This window comes from Lotus japonicus, chromosome 1 (assembly GCF_012489685.1).
Source record: "Lotus japonicus ecotype B-129 chromosome 1, LjGifu_v1.2".
In the NCBI taxonomy this organism is placed as follows: domain Eukaryota; kingdom Viridiplantae; phylum Streptophyta; class Magnoliopsida; order Fabales; family Fabaceae; genus Lotus; species Lotus japonicus.
This window is the reverse complement of record NC_080041.1, coordinates 136,067,904-136,090,592: the sequence shown is the minus strand read 5'-3', so window position 1 is coordinate 136,090,592 and position 22,689 is coordinate 136,067,904. Positions and strand designations below refer to the sequence as shown.

Genomic DNA, 22,689 nt, shown 5'->3' with positions numbered 1-22,689 from the left:
TCTGAGCTAGTGTTTTCACCAATTGATTTCAACCTAATTTTAGTATTTATTTTTCAATCTAATTTTACTACTTATAAAGTAATTGTATTAATTCCTCCTTTAGGAAAGGGAAAAACATATGAAATAGGAAAAATTGATTGGATAACTGAGTATTAAATGCAAGGGGAGGAAAGTAAATAAAATGCATGAATATAAATCACAAGAAGCTTTGATTCAAATAATTGCATTTCGACCACTTCAGCATAGCAGCGTTTGTAGTCCAACGGTTAGGATAATTGCCTTCCAAGCAATAGACCCGGGTTCGACTCCCGGCAAACGCAAGAAGAATCGTTGTTTTTATCAATCATATAGTAATTTCAGTAATTTGAAAATCTTTTCATAAAATTCACAGTGCTAAGAAATAAGAATTGACATTGCTACATATTTTTTCCTGCAAGTGCAAGTCCCTACGATGCTCATTTTGCCAAATTTTCCAACACATGGTAAGACAAGTAAGTCAATGAAACCTTTTCCATAGAATTATCTCCACAATTATACATATTAAGTATGCCTATAGATCACATTTCACAAGTATTTATCTTGTGTGACCTAGCTAGCACAACCGCTTACTATACACAATGCACGGCCATTATTCAAAAGCTGGAATTACCAATATAAACTACACTAATTTTGGGCATTAGTAAACGCATGGTCCATGGAAAGAGATTCTCAAATATTTGAGTAGGTCTAAAGTGTTATCTTGATTCGCTTTTATCCGAAAGAAAAAGAGACTCTCATGGTGGATCCCCTGCATTTTGTCTTGAGAGGTGTTCATGAGATAGAACTAGCCCTGATCTTTGCTGCTTTTGTCTTGACGAAAAAACTAGATAGCATGCTTTTGCTGCGACTAGGAGCTTGGGCAGCCTCTCCCCTTTTTACATTGCCAAAGGACCCAAATGCTGTCAATGGTTTTATACCCTCCAATGCATCCTGCAGACGAAGAATCAGAAATGTTACTTCCTGCAAACTGGTTAGTAGGGAAAGTTGTACTGGTGCATCAGTTGTTAGAATCTCGAATGTTCAGTTATAAGTCAAATAACAAGAAATGTTTTTCCAGTGGAAACAATCCTTCAAAGTTGAAGAGTAGGAGAAGAAACACAATCAAGTAGAATATAGTATACATGTTGAATGGAAACCAGTATAATGTTTGGACATATCAACCAAAGAGTAACTTTGGATCATATCTTTTGGATCATTTCCATTCATTCTGTTTAAAGCACATATGCATCAAAATGGTCAAGCAGATAACCAAAATAGAGCATTAAATGCTTTACAGATATCACAAATGCAGCACCTTTTAGATCAAAGTATCTCAATAAGTTGGATCAGAGTTTATACTAACCTGGCTGTGAATTTGTGATATCAATAGTTTTACTAAACCGATACTCTACAAACATTTTAAATCTCAGTGTGCTGCTAGTACCACTAAGTTTCTGTTAAGTGTTTCCCCTCATATCACTGAACTTTAGAGGTTTTAAATAAATTTTAGCTCTACAAGGTTGGTTTTATATTGCTATAGTTCCAACGAATCTTATTTTAAAACCTGGATCTTTTATATTGATTTTGACATTTTGTGTAGAATTTTATGGATATGACGCTTCATTTCAAGAAATGTCTACGCAATGTCGATTCTATTAGCAAAGACTATCTTTACATTTCTTCTTCCACTGCCAGTGCATTTTTTCTTAACCATATAGTCCCTCAATGGCCATCCTGCATGAGTTTGGGCCGCCACAGAACGACCAACAATGCATCTATCCTACCTCATTTGTTAATGATGCATGACAAGTAATGAATCTCAGTTCAAAAGATCTTTCACTGGATGCATGTCCAACAGAACATGCACAACCATCCAAAAAACAGAATTATTCAGTGTAAGAAAGTAAAGTGATAGAGTAATATAAGTATCAACTAAAGCAGCCAAATACACCCCAATCCCTGTTACTCAGATTATCCTGTCCCATAAATTTGAACTTCTCTCTCAACTTCTATTCATGTTCAAAATCCAAAGACTACCCTAGAGATTTTTTATCCGAGATCTTATCAAACAGCATCAGGTAAAGCTGAACAGTTAAGAAAACATGCATAAAATTGACAAAAGTAGGTTAATAATAATCACAATCTGACTATTCAATCAACCACAATACCACCAGGTTATGAAGAATATGGCATTACCCTGCCTGTGACACCCACAGTATGGGTGGCAGCTCTAGAAGTAGGAACTCCATTTGGTAAGTGATTTTGTCCGGCAGAGGGTTTCATCTGCGTATTCTCTTCATTATCTACATGCATGCAATTCATAATTGTTAGGAGGTAATATTTCTACAGCAAAAATAAAAACTATTGTTTGCCAAATTATTTAATACAGGGGGGATACAGCTATTCAGTTTACCTAAAAGGTGGAAAACTCCAGTAGTCTTGGCCGAAAATTTTGGGTCCTTGGACCTGCAAAAGTGGATGCGTTAAATCATTAATAAATCACTCCAGTAAACTGTGCTACAATAATGCCATCCATGATGAAAAGGGCATAACACTACAACCTAAAATGGTATACTTACTTTGTTGAAGCATGCAAAGTCCGTTTTTTTAAGGTAGACTTAGTTTCTGATGCTAAATGCCATGAAAGAGTTTTTGCAACAGGGGTACCTAGATAAAATAATACACATCCAGTTGAATAATATAATATCCATTCACGACCAAATCAGAAGTTGTGAGAGAACACACACCAAAGTGAAAGAAGTCAGAATAGGCAGAGTTTTCCCAACCACATACCTGAAGATAGAGGACCAGTTCTGGTTTGAAATGAATTTTTTCTTGTATCAATCTTCTTTATATGTGGATTGAAATGTACCTTTTTATTGACAGCGTCTGGCTTGCATAATTTAACAGACAGTAATTACCAAATCTAGGAATTAATAATTACTTATGGCAGAAAGTAAAAGCAGCTAACCCTACTTGGCAAAATGTAGTGCTTATGATGTCTAGGAATATAAGCCAACAACTGCTGTTGCCGAAGACCTTCTTTATCCGTGTAAGTTCGGCATGTAAGAAGTTTCTGCACGGCCGGAAATATGTCACCAATCAACACCAGTTGAAATTTCTCTATTTTAACATGATATCTTTAAAATATTTGAAATTACCTGATTTAGACTAGAGATCTTCAAGTCCATGGTTGACACATCTAACGTTTGCTGCTCAAGAAGGTCGGTTAACTTGTAAGCCACAGTTCCAAGATGATCAACAGCATTGACAAGGGCTCTCACAGTATAATCTTTCAGGTTGTCAAGTACCCTGATACATAAATAAAATGAGCCTCAAGAAAAATCCATCCAGTTCAAATACACAAGAATTACCAGCCACTAAACTACACATACACAAGCCTATAGTATCTCTCCTATTCTATTAAAAAACTAGTCACAAAAATTTGAAGGCTGAAAATTCAAGTCATGAAGCAAAACATACTACTTGCATTTATGAAAATACCCAATTTATAACACAGCAGGAAATTTTAGCAAGTTCATTCAACAACAGAAAACACAAAATCTCCTTACATTTGTTTGTGATCACATTCACTACGGAGATAGGAATTTTCACAGTACTCTGCAGCAGAATAGAGTTGAGGCCTCAGGTTCTTAAGTTCCTGAAATGACCATAAACAGAGAGTGCATGCATTAAAGAAAAAACTAGCCACATGAACATGAATGAAGAAAAAGGAATAGATCTGAATGAATCAAGCAAGGAATCTACCTGCAAGGCGAAGACAAAGCTCTTGCTGTGTTCCATGGAAACCTCGTCGAATGTCATCGCCATTGAAACCAATGAAGAAGCTAGGGATTTTGATTTGGTTGATGAAGAAGAATCGAATTGAAGAGTGAGTCAGTGAGTGACTTAGAATCAATGTTTCTACTAGTTGCAGAGTCAATTACAAGCGAAAACTACGTTAATTAATGTTTCATTAATTTAATTTAATGCTACTAGTTGTTAAGTAGTTAATTACATCAACCGCCACAAAAAATTACAAGTGAGACTCAGCACCGTTACTATTTTTTTTTACATCGAAATGATAAATTGGAAGGAATCTACTGAGATTGGTCTCTAATAGGGGTGTACAAAGGACGGGCTGGGACGGGTTTTAGTTAACCCTAACCCGGCCCTAAATATTGATCGGGTCAATTCTTAGACCCTAACCCGTCCCTAGACCCGAAGAAACCCGACAATATGCGGGTCCAATTTAGGACGGGTCTATGTAGGACGGGACCGGGTTGATCCGAGGGACAATAAATCTAAGACTATTTAATACTAATTATAAAATTTAAAGACAATAACATATTAAAATGGTTACAAGTGATAACTATTTTTTACAAGAAAGAGCTTGAAATGATCCAATTCTTGCATAGTCTATGTCATAATCTATTGCACTTGAGAGGTTTACATTTTATTTGATCTATATGCACGTGTCACTCATTTTGTTTGATCTCTCTTCACTTGTCTCACATGTGCATTACATAATTTTCTCTTGTTAAAGCATGAAAGTGTTCATCTTTTAACCAACATTTATTTAATTAGTAAGATAGATGTTAAAAAATTTCATATCATCCACATGGTAAGATAAACTTGAGAATCATCTATCATATTTTAACCATTATAACAAATTAAAATTTTATAAAATATATATGTGGGACGGGCCGGGTGGCCCGAATGTCAACAAAAACCCGACCCGACCCGAAGCCAAATAACTCAATGATCAACCTTAACCCGACATCTTTTAATGATCGGGCCGGGTTGAACCCGGCCCGAAAGGCTTGGGCCGGGACGGGTTGGCGGGTTGGGCCGGGTCTTGTACACCCCTAGTCTCTAACCTCCCACATCCAACCTATATGTTTCCTAGCTCTTAGTACTTGAAGTATCATTTCGGGGACAACCGTTACTATTTTGAGTATTTTCTCTTGCTTCATGTTAACACATATTTTTTTTAATATTTACACTTACTATATTATCTATGTCTTTAAAAGGGTGTGAAGAAAATAAAGAAAGAGAAGGGAATATGGTCCCAAATATAAGCCAACAAGGCACCCAAAGATTCCAATCTTTCCTCACTAATTATTCGCTTCTTAACTTCTTTAATTGAAAGCGATGGCCCCAGCTTGTAACTTTTTAATTGATGATATAAATTTTTTGTACCATTGTACAATCTTACTAAACTTGCTTCAGCAACCAAAGGATTTTGAGTAACTGTCTGTGAAGAAGGCAGAAACTAAAAGATCATATATAATATACCTCTGCTTATTAGGCATTGATTCGGTATATATTGATTTTAAGCAACAATTTTGCTTGTCTTATCAAAGTGAGTAAAAGAGGCACTTAACATAATGTGCATAATTAATATATATGAACACACAGAAACACATCATGAACTCAAGGTCCAACATATCCATATGTATTTAATACATATTTGAAAACCCCCCTATAATAGAATCCAGAATCAATTCTGAGTAGCAGCTCTTGTAAGTAGCTTTTGGGCTCCAAAATTAATTCTGATAAAAGAGAAGCTGATCCAAACATGCTACTAAGATTCTAGACTTTGCTTTTGATGGAAGAACTGTATCCTGTTTGATCATCATAGTACTTGGACCACAACATGACACCGCCATACTTTGTGCTATCCTTAATAGCTGGAAGGACTTTTGATGTCAAATCACTAGCAGAGATGAATCCACTTCCAGCAGCCTGTGGTGATGCTGGTAATCCTAAGAAAATTTTTGAGGCTGGGATATGAGAAATCCACTGCTTCCACCCATTTTCAAGGTTAGCAATATTTCTAGGAGAATATTGGCAAGGTGGGTTGTTGTAGAATTGAACCCAAACATAGTCAAAAAGGCCTGTTTTGAGGGCATTACCAATCCAAGCATCTGGGAAAGGACACTGAGGAGCAGCACTTAGATAAACCTTCTTGCCTTTTTTGCTGTATGCTGAAAGGTACCTGCAAAATTAATGTTTCATAAACAAACAATTAACTCATTTTGATGTTTAAAAAAACCATTTTACTTTATTTTTGTTAGCTAAGTGTGTGTGTGTTTGGCTGTGAATCAGGCACACACTCAAAAACAAGTTATTTCAAAATTTACATGTTGTAGCATATGGCTTAACATGATTTATTTGCAAGACGTGGTTTTCAAAATGAAACCAAAACTCACTAAATTTTTTTTTTACAAAAAATAAGTTGGCTCACGAGCTGGCTAGCTCACTTCGATTCCAACCTGTTTAGCCCGCCAAGTTAGGTGAGTCGAGACAAAAACTCAAAAAATATGAGCTTCAATTTTTTCAACTCATCCAAAAAGTAGGTTTTGAGCTGAATTGACTCACGAGCTAGAGCTCATTTTGACAGAACTAGTTTAAAGGTACCTTGCAAGATCATCCCAGTGTTGGTTTGTTCCTTGTTCAATGTCAAAGTCTATGCCATCCAAAACAGCATTTCCAAGTGGTCTTCTAGATGATTGTCCACCTAAGAAGTTGTTCCAAAGGTAAGTTGCAACTTGCCTTGCATCCTCAGAGGATGCAAGTGAGTAGCTACCAACCCCTCCTCCAATTGAAAGGATCACTTTGATACCTTTAGCTTGGCATGACTTTATGTCAGTGCTTAACTTGGTGCATCCATTGCTAGACGCATCACAGTGACCAGAAAGGTCTAGCCTTGGAGTCCTACCATTGCCAAAAGTGGAGAGAAAAGCAAGGTTCACATATTTATAGTTCCCTGTGGCACAGGTTTTTGCCAAGGTGCCCTCATTCCCATTTTGACCCCAGTAGATGGAAATTCCTCCAGCATCTGACCCTCTTGCTAGGATCAACATCACTAAAAGTGAGAAAATTGGTATCACAGTTCCTAGCACACGTGCCATTTTTCTTTCTTGCCCTAGATTGAGTGGTACTTGCTCTCTTATGATATTGAGGCTTGTGTTGGCTGTGGAAAACTATGTTGTTTGGAGAGGTTTATATAGCTGGATTTGCTTCGACTGTAGCCATGTTTTACTTTGATGACAAGCGTGCCTTAGCAGTTAGCAGTTGTAGAATTGTTTAATTTTGGCTTCACATGATTGTCTGAGACTAAACAAATCAATTTGGTTATTGCCTTGTGCCCTTGTCTCTGGTTAGTCTTTACACTGTACGCCATGGGGGAGAAGTTACACAATTTCCAGGCGTATTTGAGTGTCGTTTTTTTTTTCCAATCAACATTATTTTTAACTTTGTATTTAAAATGCACAAATAGTTGTTACAAAAGACACATGCCTAGTCTGCTAATCTGTACCCTTCTTCTTTGTTAATCAAACAACTAGTTTAGAAAAATTATATAATGTAAATTAAATAAATATGGCAAATCACACAATGATGTGAAAATAGTGACTCCTTATAATTAAACTTGTATGGTATGTAGCTAAGGTTGTCAGAGAGTAAAGTTTTTGGGGTTAGAGGAGTCCAAACCCATTGCAATCCCAAAATCTTTGGGGGTTAGAAGAGTTAGTCTAGACATGAACCAAAACCAGAAGCAACTTCAAGCGAAGGAAGGAAGATATTAGGGATTTATTGGTTAGCTCGGTTGATGAAGAATATTGAATTGAAGAGTGAGTGAGTGAGTGACTTAGAATCTTTCTAATTCAATCTATGACTATCTCCTAATACAAAACAACAAGTTGCAGAGTTAATTACAAGCCAAAACTACATTAATTAATGTTTAATTTAATACAACTACAAGTTGTTAAGTAGTTAATTAGATCGACCCCTCCCAAAAATTATAAGTGAGAGTTGCATCGTCACTATTTTCTCTTGCTTCATGTTGTTCAACTCTCTTCCACTTTATCTTTAAAAGGGTGTCCCAATTAAAAGAATTTTGATACATTCACACTCTAATTTTTTCCATCCCATTTTCACTCTTTAATTTCTTTTCCTATCTCATTCTTATTTTTCTATCACATCATTTATCATATCTCACATTTCTCCCCCTTTTACCGTACATTTCAAGAGGTCGACATGTCATCAAGGTGTGCAAGGATTATTTTCCCAATTAAAAGCCAACAAGGCACCAAAAAGCTTCCAATCTTTCCTCACTAATTATTAGGTTCTTTGCTTCTTTAGTTTCCTCTCCGGCTCTCCCTTCACTTCCTTTTTTTTTGAGTTTTGATTTATTTATATTCTATTTTCTCATTCATATCATTTTTACTCACTTTTGTTTTTTTATCTCTATCATTTTTTTCCATATCACATAATCTACGATATATATGTCTAGACTCTAATTTCTCTCTTGATTATGAATTTTGAGTGTGAATAAACTTTTATCCTTCTCCCCACTTTTGTTTTCAGAAAAATAGCAGAAAGCGATGTGGTTTTTTTAAAATATAATATAGAAAATAAAACTATTCACTAAAAATAAAAGTAGTTTGAACAATTTATCAAAATGGGGTAGTTTTGATTATTTGCGGCGGAAATGAAAATCCGCCACAAAATCCTTGCCAGTGTGTTTGCGACGGAAAATCAATCCGTCACAGAATCTTGCGACTGAGAAATGTTCGATCAGTATGTTTGCGACGGAAAATACATTCGTCGCTTCTGTTTGCGACGAGAGAAAATCCTTCACAAGTTTCTTATCAGCGTGCTTGCAACAGACAGTGAATTCGTCACAAAGTCCTTGTAAGCGAGGTGAACTTTGCGACGGAATAATAGAGATGGGTTTAATCCGTCGCAAATTCCAACACATTTTTCATCTTATGCATATTAGGCATTGATTCGGTACATATAGAGGCATGCATGTTGCTTGCAAATTCAATATATACTTCTGCGTATTAGGCATTGATTCGGTACATATAGATTTTAAGCGACAAATTTACTTTGTATCAATGATGAAAGAGGCACTTATCATAATGTGATGAGTTTATATATGTTCGAAGAAAGTAACAATATCCAATTATCCAAATAAACGAGCATTACTAAATATATTCAAAACAAATACATGCATAGTAAATACATATGATCACACAGAAACACATCATGAGCAGAAGTATAATTGGTTGAGAAGCTAGAACTAATTCTGAGCAGAAGCTCCTGCGGGTAGCTTATGGTTTCAGAATTAATTCTAATATAAAAAGAGAAGTCGATCCAAACATGCTGCTAAGATTCTAGACGTCGCTTTTGATGGAAGAACTGTATCCAGTTTGATCATCATAGTACTTGGACCACAACATGACACCTCCATATTTTGTGCTATCCTTAATAGCTGGAAGGACTTTTGATGTCAAATCACTCGCAGAGATGAATCCACTTCCAGCAGCTTGTGGTGATGCTGGTAATCCTAAGAAAATTTTTGAGGCTGGGATATCAGAAATCCACTGCTTCCACCCATTTTCAAGGTTAGCAATATCTGTAGGAGAATATTGGCAAGGTGGGTTGTTGTAGAATTGAACCCAAACATAGTCAAAAAGACCTGTTTTGAGTGCATTTCCAATCCAAGCATCTGGGAAAGGACACTGAGGAGCAGCACTTAGATAAACCTTCTTGCCTTTGTTGCTGTATGCTGAAAGGTACCTGCAAAAATCATGTTTCATAGCAAACAATTAACTCATTTTGATGTTATTAACTTATTATATTAAAAACACCATTTTACTTTATTTTTGTTGGCTAAGTGTGTGTTTGGATGTGAATCAGACACACACTCAAAAACACGTTATTTCAAAAATTACACGTTGTAGCATATGGTTTAACGTGATTTTTTTGCGAGACGTGGTTTTCAAAATGAAATCAAAGCTCACTAATTTTATTTTTATAAATAAGTTGGCTCACGAGCTGGCCCAGCTCACTTCGATTGCAACCTATTTAGCCCACCAAGTTAGGTGAGCTGAGAACTTGAAAAAATATGATCTTCAATACCTTGCAAGATCATCCCAGTGTTGGTTTGTTCCTTGTTCAATGTCAAAATCAATGCCATCCAAAACAGCATCTCCAAGTGGTCTTGTAGATGATTGTCCCCCCAAGAAGTTGTTCCAAAGGTAAGTGGCAACTTGCCTTGCATCCTCTGAGGATGCAAGTGAGTAGCTACCAGCACCTCCTCCAATTGAAAGGATTACTTTGATGCCTTTGGCTTGGCATGACTTTATGTCAGTGCTTAATTTAGTGCATCCATTGCTATATGCATCACAGTGACCAGAAAGGTCTAGCCTTGGAGTCCTACCATTGCCAAAAGTGTAGAGAAAAGCAAGGTTCACATATTCATAGTTTCCTGTGGCACAGGTTTCTGCCAAGGTGCCCTCATTTCCATTTTGACCCCAGTAGATGGAAATTCCTCCAGCATCTGATCCTCTTGCTAGGATCAACATCACAAGTGAGAATATTGGTATAAGAGTTCCTGTCACACAAGCCATTATTTTCCTGTTTTCTTGGCTTGAATCGAATGTTACTTGCTCTCTTATGATATTGAGGCTTGTCTTGGCTGTGGAAAACTATGTTGGAGGAGAGGTTTATATAGCTGAAGGTTGCCAATTTGCTTTGACGGCAGCCATGTTTTTACTTTTATGAAAGATAAGCGTGCCTTAGCAGTTATCTAGTACATAGAATTGTTAAATTTGGCTTCACATGTTTGTCTGAGACTAACCAAAATAGCAAATCAATTTGTTTATTGCCTTGTGCTCTTGTCTTTTGTTAGTCTTTACAACGTACGCTATTGGGGCTGAAATAAAACTCACATGTATGTGAGTGTCGTTTTTTTTCCAATCATCATTATTTTAACTGTATTTAAATGCACAAATAGTGGCTGAAACTACGCAAGTACGCATCTGCAAAGACACTCCATCTTGTCTATCACTTAGTTGTTACAAACGACACATTCCTAATCTGCTAATTTGTACCCTTCTTCTTTGTTATTCAAACTACTAATTTAGAAAAATTATATAAAGTAAATTATATAAAAATGGCAAATATCACACATTTTGATTAAACTTGCTTTATTATAGTCTATTGGTTTAGTAAATAGTTACTCCATTTTGAGATATATAATGGTATGAACTATGAAGCCAAGGTTGACAGAGATTAATATCTGGGGTTAGAGGAGTCCAAACCCATTGCAATCCCAAAATCTTTGGGTTAGAAGAGTTAGTTTAGTCATTAACCAAGCTCGTAGCAGTGTGTTTGGATTGACGGTGGACACATAATTTAAAGCATAGATAACTCAGAAGCTGAACTTTGTAGCTTGAATTAAAGGAGTATAAATTCAATGAAAAAGTGAACCGGTTATGAATAGAAGCAATAAAAACATCAACAAAGAGAGCCTTTATTCCCATACCAAGTTTCTGAGTTTCTATACTTCTATAAATGCAGGTGATTTCCACTTAATTGGAAGTCACTTCTATAACCGGTTAAGGTTCATAACAGTAAGAAGAACATAATCTATACTACATTATATTATATATAAAGTATAAACGAATATGCATAATGCAATAGAAAGTGAACTTAAACCCCACCTTCTGTTTCTGAGTTGAAGACAACATTCTCTGGTACCACCACAATAGGACTCCTAACAGTATATCTTCCAGTTTCTTCAACCCACTCAAGTGCACCAGAAGCTACACTATGTTTCTTCTCCATTTGAGAGTGCTTCAATGTCAAAGTGAAGCTCAGTTTCTCATATTTTCTCTTGAAAACCAGCTTATTAGGAGAAACAGTGATTGCTGAATCATTTGACACGTTCACCCTGGCCATGTAAACTGCAGGACCATCTCCAACATTGGTCACAGTTCTCCTGAATTTTCTCTCCCCAGTTACACTCTCATTGACATAGAAATCTATGAAAGATGGGCAATTGAAATCATAAGATGACACTGAAATTGAGCAATTATAGCCTTTTGATCTAGTGATGGATAAAATTTGGCTTTTTGTGAGGTTCATGGCACATAAAAGGTTGACATAATCTTGAGGTGTCACATCATAAATCAAACCAGGATCAAGAGCTCTATTAGGATTAATCTGACCAGCTCCCATAGCCAGAGGAGAAGCTGGTTGAGGAGGATCATAGTAACCATTCTCTTCAACATGTTTTCCAGTGTTATCAAGTGGGTTTGCTGTGGTTATAAGTGCAGAAATAATAGCAGAAACACTCCATTCAGGGTGTGCATTTTTCAATAGAGCCACTACCCCAGAAGCATGAGGACAAGCCATGGAAGTTCCAGTTAACAAATTGTATTCACTGCTCAAGAACACATTTGAGCCAATCTGAGCAGCAGGTGAATCTGGAATCCAAGCAGCAAGAATTGATGATCCTGGTGCCATCACATCAGGCTTCAATACAGAAGGACACCCCCAAGAAGGGCCTCTTGAACTGTAGCTAGCCACAATTGGAGCATGCTTTGTTCCAACAAACGTTTGTTGAAACTTTATTGTTGCCAAAGGGTGTATTGTCGTTTTTACATATTCGATCACACTTTTTCCATCTTCAGGGCTAATCACAACACCAGGGCATGTCATTGTTAATTTTCCCCTTTCAGTGAGTCTAGAATCACTGGACATGAATATAGCTCCATACACTTGAGACTCCGTCACATGACGAATCTGCTTTGCAACATGCTTTATTGAATCACATACAACAATGCTTTTACGTCCTAACTGTGATAAAAGCTCAGAGGAGTCACATGCTGAAATGTTTTTATGGTAAACTAGAGCAAGTTTATTCACTGTGGCACTTGCTGGGAAAAGTGTCCACCCCACAAAGCTCTTCCCATTTCCAAGAACCAAAGTGCCCCCAAAAGAACGCTCAGTGTTGCTTGCTCCAACTGTTAAAACCCAAGGAATCCCATTGTGTAAGGATCCAAGGGCTGGACCAGAGTTTCCTGCTGAAGCTGAAACCACCACACCTTTCTCCATGGCAGAGAAAGCACCTATTCATGAGATTTTGATGAGATTTATGACACATTACCGAGATATTAATGCAGCTGTGATCTTATTACATGTTACATAGATATTTATACGACTATGCCAAAATATTGGGATTGATATAGGAGGTAATTTCGGAGTGAAATTCATGTAAATATTTTAGAAGTATGTGTACTAAGTGTGAATAGCATTTTGTATATATGTTCAATTCATATGAAATAGAAAGACATGTGATTATTCTCACTGCTAGAATCCTTTACCTATTGCTACTGGATCCTCGTACAAAGGCACCTTATCAAACCCCATTGAGATTGAAATCACATCCACCCCATCAGCAATTGCTTGATCCATGCCTGCAAGAATGTCAGAGGAGTGTGACCCTTCAGGCCATGAAACCTTGTAAATAGCTAACCTTGCTCTTGGTGCAATTCCTCTGGCTGTGCCATTAGCATAACCAAAATAAGATGTGCCATTCACATAGTTGCCGGCGACTGTGGAGGAAGTGTGAGTCCCGTGTCCCATGGTGTCTCTAACCGAGTTCATGCCAACTTTAGCATGTTCATTACCTTGTGCAGCAAGAACACCCTTGTTGAAGTGTCTTGCTCCTATGAGCTTGGAGTTACATAATGAGGGATCAAATTCTTGTCCAGCCTCGCATGTTCCCTTCCACTTGGAAGGAACTTCTGTTGTCATGCTATGGTCTTTGTAACTTTCACTCTCCGGCCAAATTCCGGAGTCGACGATGCCAACGATGACGTTTTCGCCGTAGTTGGAAGCAGGCCAGAGGCCATTGGAAGGGTTGAGAGAGAGGAACTCATAAGTCTGGGTGGTGTCAAGTGTAGCTGCTCTGTCATTATATGCTGAGATGAAACCTGGGGTTTGTTTCAGCATCTCTAATTCCTCTGGTGACAAGGTAACACAGAAGCCATGAAGTGCATTGTCATAAGAGTAAAGAATGGAGGGTGCTTTGTTGTTGTCATTGTTATGTAAAGAGGTGGAAATTGAGTTAAGGGAAGTAATGGTGGATGAATACCAGTGGTGATAGGAGGTGAAATCCTCAGGCATGTGAGTCTTGTCCATGTGGACTATGTAGGTGCTCCTCTCTGATAAAGCAGATGAATAGCATAATAACAATGACCAGATTGAGAGGCTGAAAATGTGTGATGAAAGAAACAATAAGCTTCTGGTTTTCATTGTGTGTAAAAGGAAACCTTTGCTTAGAGATGCAGATGAATGAGGTGCTAATATGGTGTTACATATCATTTCACTTGTTCAAAGGTTATAAAGAATACATGTTTAGTGTAGCTAATTTTACACAAAGATCGGTTAGTTTAACTTAACTTGCCGGCACTTGCCATCTTTTTTTACAATACCACCGCAGAGAGACCATAATCTGAGATCATTTGTAGTTATGGCTTTTTACATCAACCTAAGTTTACCCTTTCCTAAATCCCGATAATCATGTTTGAATATTTTAATATATAGATCAAATTCAGCCAACCATAATTTCATTCCACAACCTTGGACATTACATAAGGCCACTTGTACCTTTTCTTTTTCAGGAAAAAAATAACAAGCTTAAATCTCATGTGAGGTCAACCATTTGAATCACGCTCAGACAATGAAACTTTTAGCTCTTAGCGCAAACAAAACGATGGATAGAAAATTATAATACTAAATACATTCCAGTTGTTAATATATATATGTATAAAAATTATTATTGAACCTACTTCTAATGATAGCTTGTAAATAATTGATTTTGGACCATTTCAGATTAAAAAACAAAGGAAAATGAAAAGGTTTAGTCAGTATTAAATATTTGATACATTATAAGAAAAGATATTACTCACGATATATTTGGATTGCTAAAGCCGAATGAAGTAAAGTGAAATTAAATAATATTAGATTTCATTGTTTAAAACAATATGCAATGCATAGTATTCAATATTTCATCCAATACTTCATTTTTTTTATCATAAAAAATCCAAACAATAATGGTTACTTAGATGCAATTTCATTCCATTCTATCCTATACAATGCACTATCTATTGAATGTACAATATAGTTTAAAAACATAAATTCATATTCAACTAAATCATAATCAAGAAAATAGTATAATCTTAGATGCGATTTTTAAGTTCAACCTAAAAACCCTTTCAATGAAATTCAGATCCATTCAGTCGTCCCAATATATAAGTTTCTGTTTTCTTTTGATACATCCATACAGAAACGAAAAAAGATTCAGAATGAAGCAGTTATAGCAACCAATTTATAAGCCACACTCACCACTAATGGTCACACTCAATAGCAAGCAATGTCTTGAGGTGGAGCGACAGGAAAGGGAGCTTGCATGAAGGCTAGTAAGTGGGTTATGGCTAGAAATGAGGTTCTAATTCTGAGTAGCAACATCAGTTCTGAATTCTGATTCTTGTGTGTCCTCTTCCATTTTGGCCTTATATCTGCATTGAGAAAGAAACAGCAATCTATCCAACGACTACAAAAGCAAAACAAGAAAAGCCCTTATAGATATGCATTAGGCAAATACTGCAAAATAATGGAATAGAAGCAATAGAAGCAAATACATACATACCTTCCACTTAGTTATCATGAGTTTACATTCCTTTGTGCTAAATACTAATCAATCAAGAAATTGGAAGGCATGCACTAACTTCTAGACATTGCTAAGGAAGGGAACAAAAATTAGAAGAACTAAAAGCGAAGGCATGCACTAAATTGGAGGTGCAAGGGTTGAGGAATGAGGATAACCTAATTCAAATAATTTTGCAACTTCAAGTCATCATGAAACTATAATACAATTCATGAAACAGAACAAATCGGCAAGTCAATTTTCCGACATTAACTACTTGTTCTGTGAGACAATAAAACAGAGCATGCAGAAGACGGTTCACCACAGTAATGGGACAACTAGATAGAACTATGCTAACATGTCCTTATTTTGGCACTGACTGGTTCAGCATACATTAAATTACAACAATACAAACACAACATTCATTCTATTTGCTGTAATGTTGCTGAAGCAAGAGATATTTTAACATGAAAACTAATCCTGTCAAATTGGCATTGTGCATTTCTTTTGAGAATGGCCTAACATATGGCAGCGACCACATTGAACAATTCTTTTGGGACGCTTAAAGTTCTCCACTCTCAGAACCTTCTTTTTAGGCCTTCCAGGCGGTCGGCGAGTCTTTGGTGGGCGAATTACAATATCAACTCTTGCACCTCCTACACCTTCTGCTCCTTCTCCATGTTCTCTCCATTGACTTCTATCTGGAATAGGAATAATAATCTGTGAGTAGGCCATTCTATAACTTTGTACAGTGAAACATGGCTCAGCAAACATATGGGCATTGTGTCCACAGGAAATAAGTGCAGCGGCAGCATGAGCACAAGGTAAACCATACAGCTGCCATCGGCGACAAGAGCACTCACGACTTCGTATATCCACAATATTGGTCCTCTCAGTTGACACAATTTCAAACTCAACTTCATTTGCCCGGAGCACTTGATAGCAGTGAGCATCAGCAATTGCCTCCAAAATCCGCTTCTCAGCCGATGGTACAAGAATTGATGTCCACCTCATGCCCATGTCCTGCCGCTCGTTAAACCAAGAGGTCATCTGCTGGCGGATGTATTCCATCATCTGCACTACAGGGAGCTCATGACATTCAAGGGCCCAGTTATACAACAATTCTGTTACGCCAAGTGTGAAATGGCCATATCGAACACCATCAAAGTATGCAACCGCCCAAAGATAGGGAGGAAAGTGTTGAAACCATGGTATAACATCCTGTGAAATTTCTATCATCTCAGAAATCTTGCTTTCGAATTCAGCAGCTGTAAGTGCATAAACAGCATTCCAGAAGATATTCACCAGCTTTGTATTTTTAAATGTATCGCGAAAATTTTCACTAACATAACGCAGACAGAAACCATGCGAAGCGCTAGGAAAATGTGTTTCTACTGCTTCCACCATGCCTCTTTGCCTTTCAGATAGAATTGTCAGTCTAGGCATGTTGTCAGTGTTCACTCCTAAAAGTTTTCGTAATTCTGACATGAACCACATCCAGTTTTCATCACTTTCAGTATCAACAACAGCAATAGCCAATGGAAACAGAGCATCATCAGCATCAACAGCTGCAGCACAAAGTAATGTGCCTAGGTATTTTCCTTTAAGATCTGCTTTGTCAAGCTCTAAAAGAGGCCTACAAGCATTTATAAACCCATAAATTGATGCACGGTAAGAAATAAAGAGGCGTTGAAAACAATTTTCTTGTCCAGCGGCAACAACAGATGCAATGCTACCAGGGTTGGTTTTCCTTATTTGCTCACAATATGCAGGGAGAAGACGGTATCCTTCTTCAAATGTTCCATGAAGTGCTGCCATGCTCCGCTCCTTCCCCCGCCAGGCTTGCATGTAAGAAACAGCAACTCCATGCTGATCACGAATATCTTGCAATATTTCTCTTGGTTTGTATTGTGGATTATCTCGAATTCGTGATTCTACAGATCGTGCAACCCAACCTACCGACGCCTGCTGATGATGAAGGTTGCGAACTCCCTCACAAGTATGCTCTCCTTGTAGGGTTCTTATAGTGAAAGTTGGAACACCAGGACACTTTGCAACATGAACACGCCATGGGCAACCTTCTTTGGAGCATTTTGCTATAAAACGACTGCGATCTGACTTAACTATCCGAAGATCAAAATGCATAGCTATAGCAATATCTTTCAATGTTCTTCGACAGGTTTCCACATCAGGAAACTCTTGACCAATGACTAGTGGAGGTTCTGCTAAAGGAACTGAAGTATTATCAAAGCCTAAAGAATGATCAGCCATGTATCCAGCCGAAAATAAAAAGGAAGGAGCAATGTCTGTCACATAAGTCTAAGGGTTTCCATCATATTCATGAATTGTTAAGGGCTTCCAAGAGAAGGCATTGAAAATTGCCACCATGTTTAACTTCCTCCCAATTACAGATTCTGCAATACATAAGAGAAGGAATAGTTAAACTCTATAAATAGTTCAGAACAGAAAACCATTGAAACACAATGAAAATATGGAATTTTCTAACAACTAAAGAGCATAAAAGCTGTAAATAAAGAAACCCACGACAGGTGTTCCATTACAAAATGAGAAAATTGAGAACAACTGCAGAGGTAGAAAAAACTCAAAAGAAGTAAAAGCACCCATCAGTAGACTTTGAATATTTTACAAACTTATAAGAAAATTTAAAGGTTTCTGGAAAGATGATTGTTTGTGCACCCCAGGGTTGTTAATGGCAGATAGTGTAGCGTAGCGGCAAGCCCAAAAAACGCTATTGCGGCAAATAGCGGACAATAGCGGCAAATAGCGGTGAATAGTGGAGTGGCGGTGAAGCCCCAGGGCGCTACGCTATTGCGCTGCTATGGCGCGCTATTAACAAGCCTACTGCGCCCTGAACATTATGATTCTGTCAACAAAAGGAAAGTGTGTAGAACCTTCACCTTTTGCAAAATAATCAATCTCTGCTCTGAGATACATAGAAGTCTAAATTTTAAAGGGACCCAATAAACATCATATAAATTCCGAACTAAGACTTCTTTATTAGCAAGGAAAATTTGTTGCAGTGGTTAATCTAATTACATCCACTACAATTTTTGAAATTCTTGTAAAACCTTGTCTGGGTGAGTCTGTATAACTTAATCTGTAGGAATTATTACACAAATGAACCAAGCTATCGAGAAACAGGAACCAAATTTATTAGAAGTAGATCCTAGATCTTCATCCCTCCAACTTAATTGTGTTGTAAGCACAGTTAGTTATTTTTTAAAATATTTATTTAAAGAGATGATGAAATGGAAAAGAAAATTTTTAGCTGCCAGAGGATGGGGATTGAAATTAAACATTACATGGATAATATAGTGGCATAAGTATAATGGTTTGACATAGCCACCAAAGTATTTTATCTAAATTATTGAGTGTTGCTATACATTAAGACCTGAAGTTTCTCGAATCCAACGAAAAGAAACGTGTCTCCACCTTATTCGTTGTTTGACAGATTATACAATTGACTTGGTATAATTAAGAAAATATTAAACCAATCAAATTCAATCATTTGGTTTCGTCCGCGGTTTCCCCACGTAACATTAATCATTTCCCAATTATTCTCTAATACGATAATAAAAATTTAGAATAATAGTCAGCCTGACCTAATGGTTGCAAAATTGTGCGCAGCAATCTTACATGGAACGATAATTTTTATCCTTGGCAGTTTCTATGTAACTTGTTCAACTGTGTTTATCCATAACTTGCATTAATAGCTGAAGGTACCTATAGCTTACCCTTCATTATCTAGTCAATTATAATTCATATAATCCGTATATCTGAGGAATTTGACTTTGAGCAATGTTGTCAAATCGCGATCGCAGACCATCGCGGTGACCCAAAAATCCACTATTTCGGCCTCTATTTAGCGGAGAATAGCACGCTATAGTGGGCAATAGCGGCGTCGCGATTAGCCAAAAATCCACTACGCGCCGCTATAGCCGCTATTTGATAACACTGCTTTTGAGTATATCATTTATGCCAATTTACCTTGCCTGAACTGAACTGCCCACATGGTTGGTTGAGCACCCCTATTTTGATCTATAAAGTATAAACTGAGGTTAAGGGCTTTTGCATCTCTCATATCAAAAGCCAAACAGAATGAACAGCTCATAAATCAATGTTTAACACAATCTCTTAATAATAAGTTTGAGGGATTCAAGGTCAAGCTTCAAATCACAAGGTCACATTCACGGAACAAGAAACACATACATTGCTGAGTTAGGTCAAAACCTCTGCATCAAACGAGGCACTGGGAACGACAGAAAACTGCTAAGTGCTAACACTCACTTCGGATCCAAAAATTGGCAATCTGGGTATTTCAATTTCTGAATCAAACACTCAAATCTCATAAACTACGAGGTCGAATTTTCCCTTGACCACAACTCAATCCACAAATATAAAAAAAAAATCATACATTTCCGGCATAAACAGATTCGAAAAACATGAAAAATCAACCGGAGCTAATTGGGTCGGAAAAAAAAAACGAACAAGAGGTAAAGGTAGAGACTTTCCTCGAAAAAATTCTTCAGAGAGAGATAGAGTACCTTAGTTTACAGATGGTAACGGTTTCTGCAACTGTTGTTGCTGCTTCTTCTTCAGCTGCCGTTTCTGCAATTCGCCGGATGCTGAACCCAAGTAGACAAACTTGTATTTCTTCTGTGTTTGTTTTTTTCTTTTTCCTATCAAGGTATTATAAAAATTTGCCAAAATATTTTTTATTTTATTTTATATATTTTCTATGTAAAATAAAAATTGAATTTGAAATTCATGAGAGTCAAATCAAATCAGAAAAATCTCCTAGTTAAGAGTAATGAGAATGTGCTAAATAAGGAAATCGAAGTATTAGGGTAATGCACTGGCACACCATCCACGTCAATCTTGAGTGTGAGGAACAAGTGTTATGGTTCTGACTGAGGTTTGGTATGTTAATCGGCAAGTTGATGAGAGGAGAGCGAAAACGAGACTTGCGAATTATGGTTGGCAATGAGCTTGTGCGTAAAGTGGTAATCAATGGGCAGATCTTCATTCGGGAATGGAAGACAGGGTTCACACGTACTTAGGTTGCACCAATGTTGTATGAGAAAATGGTAGGAGTGTCAAGGATATAGAGACAAAGTTCATTGATCAGTTGGTACAGCCATAGTAACTAAGCAGTTGCGAAATCAATGGTGTGATATTCAACCTCGATTGATGAATGAGCAACAGTAGGTCGTTTCTTACAAAACCATTATATAACATTAGACTCAAAATAAACAATATAGGCTGATGTGGATCTATGACCACTAGTGTCTCCATAATGACTTCGGCTACCACAATCAATGCGAAGATACAAAGAGTATTGGTGGATCTTGAAAGTTATACCAACATCTTAATAATATATAAAGCTCATCCACCAGAGTGGGTCACATTGCTACATAATTTCCACATATTTGCATTCTATTAGTTGTTGCTATTGAATTTCCAAATGACATTGTTTGATTGGTCCACATGTTTAATTTTCATTGGTTGAATTTAATGACTCAATAAATATATAATTAAATCAATTAATTAACTAATAAATTATTTCAATACCAGCCTATTTTCAAATGGAATCCATTAATTAATTACATTAATTTGATACCATTGGTTTGACTTTTTTATTTTTCCTTTATTCCTTGATTGCTCCATTAATTACATTATTCCTTAATTGCTCCATTATTTTTCTTTTATCCGTTAATTACATTAATTCTAAGTTATTCGATAATATCCATACTTTTTCCCTGTTTTTAGTGTTTGGTTTTCTTTTTTAAGAAAAAACCCACAGACAATGATTATAAAGTGGTAAAAATTGAAATGGGCAAATGGCAATCGTTAATATAATGTTAAAATAGGTAATAGGTGTAATCTTACATGGTAAATTACTTAATTACCCAATTTTATACCTTTTCAATTAGATATAGGGTTAATGGTCAAATTAGTCACTAAGTTTATATGCGAGTTTGATTTTAGTCTCTCTGAGGAAAAATACATTTGGTGGTGGTAAAAAACCGCCAAAAATTGTAAAAATGACTGTCACTGAACGTCATTTTTCCTCAAAGTGATTAAAATCAAACTCGCTTACAAACTCAGTGACTAATTTGATCATTAACCCTAAGATATATTCTTAGGTGGAGTTTCCATGCGAAAATGGAGGTAAGGTATGTAGATTTTCAAGTTATATTATTAAAATTTGAAATGTTGCTATAATAATATAATTATTTCTTGAGATTTAATATAAATGAAATTCAAAAGTTTAGAAAATCATGTTGCGCATGATAATTATGCAAAATGTGTGAACACCATTAGTTATATTCGCTACAGTTAAAAAACATTAGTTAATCTTCCTTCTTGACTGTTGGACTACGAATCGTAGATGCTGATTTGAAAATTTATGTATCATTGAAATTGAGAAGTTGCTCTAAAGAAATGGTAGATCATTAAATGATTACTCATCTTTGCCATCTCCAGAATATGATGAAGTCCTGCAATTTGATAATAGATTTATTGTCGATGAACTAAACTATGACAAAGATGCAGCAATATGAAAAGTTGCTTAGTATGCTTACACCTGAGCAAAAGTGTGTATATGATAAAGTTGTCACATTTGTGTTGTCAAACTCAGGAAGCTTTTACTTTTAATATGGCTATGTGGAACCGAAAAAGACTTTTGTTTGGAACACTTTATCTGCGTCACTTAGATTTAGAGGACTAATTGTTTTTAATGTTGCTTCAAGCGGCATAACATCATTACTCTTGCCAGGAGGCAGGACATGCTCATTCTAAATTTTGCAGTCTATTAGATGCTACAGAGACCTCAATATGTAATATAAAGCAGGGAAGTCTACGAGCAAAACTTTTGCTTGAAATAAGCCTTATTATATATGGAATGAAGTTCCAATGTTGAAAAAATTTTGTTTCGAAGCTCTTTGCCGTTACACTCTAAGATTTAATGAGGTTGAAAAATGAAGACAACATACATAAACCTTTTGGAGGAAAAATAGTAATACTTGGAGGTGATTTTAGACAAATATTACCTGTAATAACTAGAGGAAGCAAACAGGAAGTTGTGGAAGCTACTGAAAACTCTCCATCATTGTGGAAGCATTTTAAAGTTATGAAAT

The 22,689-nt window shown here is 36.6% G+C and overlaps 5 protein-coding genes and 1 non-coding gene across 6 annotated transcripts; 1 reads left to right on the top strand and 5 right to left on the bottom strand.

Annotated features, from left to right (window-relative positions):
- The first annotated feature begins 248 nt into the window (after positions 1–248).
- TRNAG-UCC (transfer RNA glycine (anticodon UCC)) lies at positions 249–320 on the top strand. Its single transcript has one exon. It is a non-coding gene; the product is annotated as a tRNA-Gly (tRNA).
- Positions 321–492: 172 nt separating this feature from the next.
- Positions 493–3,974, bottom strand: LOC130731353 (protein ABIL1-like). The gene is made up of 9 exons (XM_057583620.1): positions 3,787–3,974; positions 3,591–3,679; positions 3,180–3,330; positions 2,995–3,094; positions 2,812–2,907; positions 2,598–2,685; positions 2,432–2,484; positions 2,215–2,321; positions 493–969 (listed from the first exon to the last, which is right to left on the bottom strand). Exons 1-9 carry the CDS (start codon positions 3,847–3,849, stop codon positions 811–813), a joined length of 906 nt encoding a protein of 301 aa, XP_057439603.1. The 5' UTR covers positions 3,850–3,974; the 3' UTR covers positions 493–810.
- Positions 3,975–5,301: 1,327 nt separating this feature from the next.
- Positions 5,302–7,013, bottom strand: LOC130731352 (hevamine-A-like). The gene is made up of 2 exons (XM_057583619.1): positions 6,442–7,013; positions 5,302–6,019 (listed from the first exon to the last, which is right to left on the bottom strand). The coding sequence occupies exons 1-2, from the start codon at positions 6,933–6,935 to the stop codon at positions 5,614–5,616; spliced, it is 900 nt and encodes a 299-aa protein (XP_057439602.1). The 5' UTR covers positions 6,936–7,013; the 3' UTR covers positions 5,302–5,613.
- A 1,979-nt stretch (positions 7,014–8,992) lies between these two features.
- On the bottom strand, positions 8,993–10,545 carry LOC130731351 (acidic endochitinase-like). Its single transcript, XM_057583618.1, has 2 exons — positions 9,952–10,545; positions 8,993–9,609 (listed from the first exon to the last, which is right to left on the bottom strand). The coding sequence occupies exons 1-2, from the start codon at positions 10,440–10,442 to the stop codon at positions 9,204–9,206; spliced, it is 897 nt and encodes a 298-aa protein (XP_057439601.1). The 5' UTR covers positions 10,443–10,545; the 3' UTR covers positions 8,993–9,203.
- A 761-nt stretch (positions 10,546–11,306) lies between these two features.
- Positions 11,307–14,369, bottom strand: LOC130731349 (subtilisin-like protease SBT3). The gene is made up of 2 exons (XM_057583616.1): positions 13,203–14,369; positions 11,307–12,947 (listed from the first exon to the last, which is right to left on the bottom strand). Exons 1-2 carry the CDS (start codon positions 14,203–14,205, stop codon positions 11,527–11,529), a joined length of 2,424 nt encoding a protein of 807 aa, XP_057439599.1. The 5' UTR covers positions 14,206–14,369; the 3' UTR covers positions 11,307–11,526.
- A 1,329-nt stretch (positions 14,370–15,698) lies between these two features.
- On the bottom strand, positions 15,699–20,232 carry LOC130731350 (uncharacterized). Its single transcript, XM_057583617.1, has 2 exons — positions 20,095–20,232; positions 15,699–17,943 (listed from the first exon to the last, which is right to left on the bottom strand). The coding sequence occupies exon 2, from the start codon at positions 17,798–17,800 to the stop codon at positions 16,013–16,015; it is 1,788 nt and encodes a 595-aa protein (XP_057439600.1). The 5' UTR covers positions 17,801–17,943; positions 20,095–20,232; the 3' UTR covers positions 15,699–16,012.
- Between the last annotated feature and the right edge of the window lie 2,457 nt (positions 20,233–22,689).